At 42.0% G+C, this 3,310-nt stretch overlaps 1 protein-coding gene across 2 annotated transcripts; it reads right to left on the minus strand.

Annotated features, from left to right (window-relative positions):
* Nucleotides 1–233: 233 nt before the first annotated feature.
* LOC148030387 (uncharacterized) lies at nt 234–1,845 on the minus strand. Of its 2 annotated transcripts, XR_015692273.1 has the most exons (4): nt 1,646–1,845; nt 1,371–1,506; nt 682–1,271; nt 234–558 (listed from the first exon to the last, which is right to left on the minus strand). XR_015692273.1 is itself a non-coding variant. In XM_087687249.1 (3 exons), exons 1-3 carry the CDS (start codon nt 1,698–1,700, stop codon nt 809–811), a joined length of 654 nt encoding a protein of 217 aa, XP_087543375.1. In that variant the 5' UTR covers nt 1,701–1,845; the 3' UTR covers nt 672–808. The 2 variants fall into 2 exon arrangements, 1 of the variants encoding a protein (XP_087543375.1); XM_087687249.1 differs by lacking the exon at nt 234–558 and having other exon boundaries at nt 672–1,271.
* Between the last annotated feature and the right edge of the window lie 1,465 nt (nt 1,846–3,310).

The raw sequence follows: 3,310 nt of genomic DNA on the forward strand, positions 1-3,310 counted from the left end.
GAGAGAAGATTGACATAGTAGCTTGGGAGGTGTACTTATAAGAAATCATCTATATAAAATGTATTAAAAAAGTATTAAGAAATCCCCTTTTCAGACATGCTATAATGCCATAAAACGACCCATTTTACTTTATTAAACTTACAATTTTTTTAAAATTGTAATTGAAAAATCTCTTTTATAAATATAATCTGATAAATTTTACTTAGTAAAATACCATTTCTTTTGAACTCGTGTGGTATCTTATATGTTTTATGATATGTACCCCCGAGCATAGTACAGATATTTCATTAACCCCCCCATTGGACACTACATACGGCCCTATAAAAGCATAAAGCCAAGAGCAAAGGAAATTGTATGGCATCCAATTATCCCGTTATATGAGTAGTAGGATAAGACAAATGATGCTTTCATACTTTGAATATCAAGTCTATGAATATTGTAGCTAAGCTGTGTCTTGGCATGTCAACCTCATCAATGCACGGTGCTTTGAAAATATATCGAGTTGGTGATAGCTTTAACTCCAAAGTCCTTTACCAAAATTTTTAATCCTTATTTTTCCTGTTCCAGAACCAACAAAACATTTGCACTAGTCATGCTTCCAATGTTAAAGAGCAATAATATATTTAATAATTTGAAGTTTCCTCCCATAGTAAAACATATTCATATTCATACATTCTTTACCGGTTGCCATAGAAGCCAGCCCTGAAACTTTACAAAGACACAAACGAGAGACAGCATGGGAGCCGCGAGATCACGAGAGCAACAATTCGTAGTTTCATTCTACTGGCAGCTCCTCGGACACCAACAATTATGAACCACACAGCAGCAGCTCCTGCAGACTTCTATAGCGGCGGGGCGATCGTAACAATGAATATTTGTTTCTGCTGGCCTGCATACTCCTCTGATCGACCAAGCTCGAATTATCGACATGATCATGCGAACGATAATGGTGGTCGTGATTCACACTGCGCGCCGTTCTCTTCATCACATCCACCGGATTACCGTCGCACGATAAGCCGATACCTTTATCATCGCCATGAACACGATCTGTTGCCGCTACATCGGCCTGGGCCTTCATCTGCTTTGAAGGCAATGATAACGATGAGGATGACGATCTCTTTTTTGATTGGACCAATGCTGACTTTGATTTGCACCGCGTGTAAGAGTCACTGGCCGGATCGAACTTAGGAGCTCCGCCCGCATCCCATAAGCACCACTCACAAATCCATTTGCCATTTCTGTGCAGTTTGAGATACGCGCTACTACAGTATCTGTGAGAAAGCAACCATATCGCCATCAATAGGTATCATAGTAATGACCAGGCTTACAATTCTTGTGCTTACGAAGATTAATGTGGTGAGAGCATATACCTGTGTTGGACTCGCGCAACGCAGATTGAGCAGCTAAAGAGCTCCTCTTCAAACCCCACATCACCGCACATGTTGCAACATCGACCATTATTCGATATTAATGGCTCGCTCATTATATACTGTTGGCATCCAATATCTGCGGAAGGCATAATTCAGTCAGTGCATCTTGATGCAGCATCAATACCTGCAGAAGACATAATTCATATTGATTATATGAGAGACAGGGAGAAGCTGGGGGCCGGGGAGAGCTTAATATTCCAGGTTGGCTTAATTACTCGTCATATTATACAATTGCCGATTGATCAAGGACCGTCGTGCGCCAATGCTCATGCAGGATCATCTTGCGAAGGCAGAACTCATGTTGAGATGAGAGTAATGCGCGCGCCAGAGAGAGAGAGAGGGGGAGAGAGTACATTGAAAGAGATCGAGAGTGTGTCTCTCCATGTAAGCTCCCCAGCACAATATATCGTTCGGACTAATCACTATGTCTATGGGTATATTAACAGAGAGATCAGTAAAGCGTAACGAATACCAGAGAGAAGCTAGAACGATCAAAGAGAGCTGACGCGTCGTGGCACCGTGCATCCCTTTCCACGTCACCACAGGAGGCGCACGACTTACGCGCTGAGAATATCGCCATCCTGTACTGGGGATGGCGGATTACTCGGTCTTGAATTCTCACGCGGACGGTCAAAGCACTCGTTGAAAAGCTCGGTCAGCCCGGTCGGCTCACAACATAAAATCTTCCACTTCCGACTCCCGAGCTCCCCTTTGAGCAGGGGGTCGCAACATAGACCAATGGGAAGGTTCGAAGATCACAAGAACATATAGACCTTGACTACCATCCCGCTACTCATTGTCATGTTTATCTTGCTGGAGTTTAGGAGGAGCTTCACCACAACCCCCTACAACACAATGCAATAGAAAATGTTCATACAATTGAAGGCTAGAGAATCCTCGAGGCATCTCTAGTATTTTCATTTCCCTAGTCTCAAATCATGATATGCAAACTCCTCATTTGTAGGCTTGTACTTCTATTTCATGCACTCCCTCCTTGAGGGTTGAGTTCTAGTGTTCGTTCATGCATACCTTCCAAGTGAGAGCCATCCCCCAACATTTTTGCTTTATCATGCATAAAGTCTTCCTTGCATTGCACAATTTCTCATAGAACAGAGACCAATTGTTGCAATGTTTTGTTGATTTAGACAATATTAGAAATAAGTAGCTTTTGTCACAGGGCCCCCTAAATTGGCAGGTCATCGCGTATGCGACACATATTATGGACATCACATGTGCGATGAAAATAAATGTCCCATGAACTAGGCAAATTGTGTTATGCTGATGTGACAACATTTGTGGTTCCTATTGCGACATATGAACAAATGCTTCGTCTTTCATTTTTCCTGGAATAGACAACTAATAGGAGGCACCATTACAATGAACATTTCTTCCCCTTCACCAAGCACCATCACAAGTAGTGCAGCAACTAGCAACGACAAGTATCTCTCTCTCATATTCCTCATGATTGGAATCATACTTGTATGGTTGATTTAATCTAGGAGCATTTCTCCCCCCTTCATTAGGCAACATCATGCAATAGGTATTCCTCTCTCTCATATTCCTCGTAGTTGAAATTGTACTTGTATAGTTGATTAAATTAGGGAGTAGTTCTTCCCTCCTACAAGCACCATCACAAGGCATAGGATAGCTTGCATCAACTATTTCTCTTTGTCTCTCTCTTTTTTAGAGCTTCTGCAGAGACACAAGCTTTCAGGTTGCAAACAAACGTGAAGAGATCAAGTGCTATGCCATCTTGCTGCATCTATTGCAAACATGTTTCTGCTTCTTTAGTGAGTCCACATTCAGCATTTCCTGTAATCAATGTTGTCCAAGAGACTGCATCTCTAATGGAAAGCTTGTTAAATAATAGGCGTGCTTCT

The sequence above is a fragment of the Lygodium microphyllum genome, chromosome 10 (assembly GCF_053477565.2).
Source record: "Lygodium microphyllum isolate KBCC chromosome 10, Lygodium_microphyllum_v1.1.10, whole genome shotgun sequence".
Lineage (NCBI taxonomy): Eukaryota > Viridiplantae > Streptophyta > Polypodiopsida > Schizaeales > Lygodiaceae > Lygodium > Lygodium microphyllum.

Coding starts and splice junctions, on each gene's coding strand:
- LOC148030387 (XM_087687249.1), bottom strand. CDS start 1,700: ATGAGCATTGGCGCACGACGGTCCTTGATCAATCGGCAATTGTATAAT. Junction 1,507..1,645: donor GCAATTGTATAATATGACGA/GTAATTAAGCCA, acceptor TGCCTTCCGCAG/ATATTGGATGCCAACAGTAT. Junction 1,272..1,370: donor GTTGCGCGAGTCCAACACAG/GTATATGCTCTC, acceptor GCTTTCTCACAG/ATACTGTAGTAGCGCGTATC.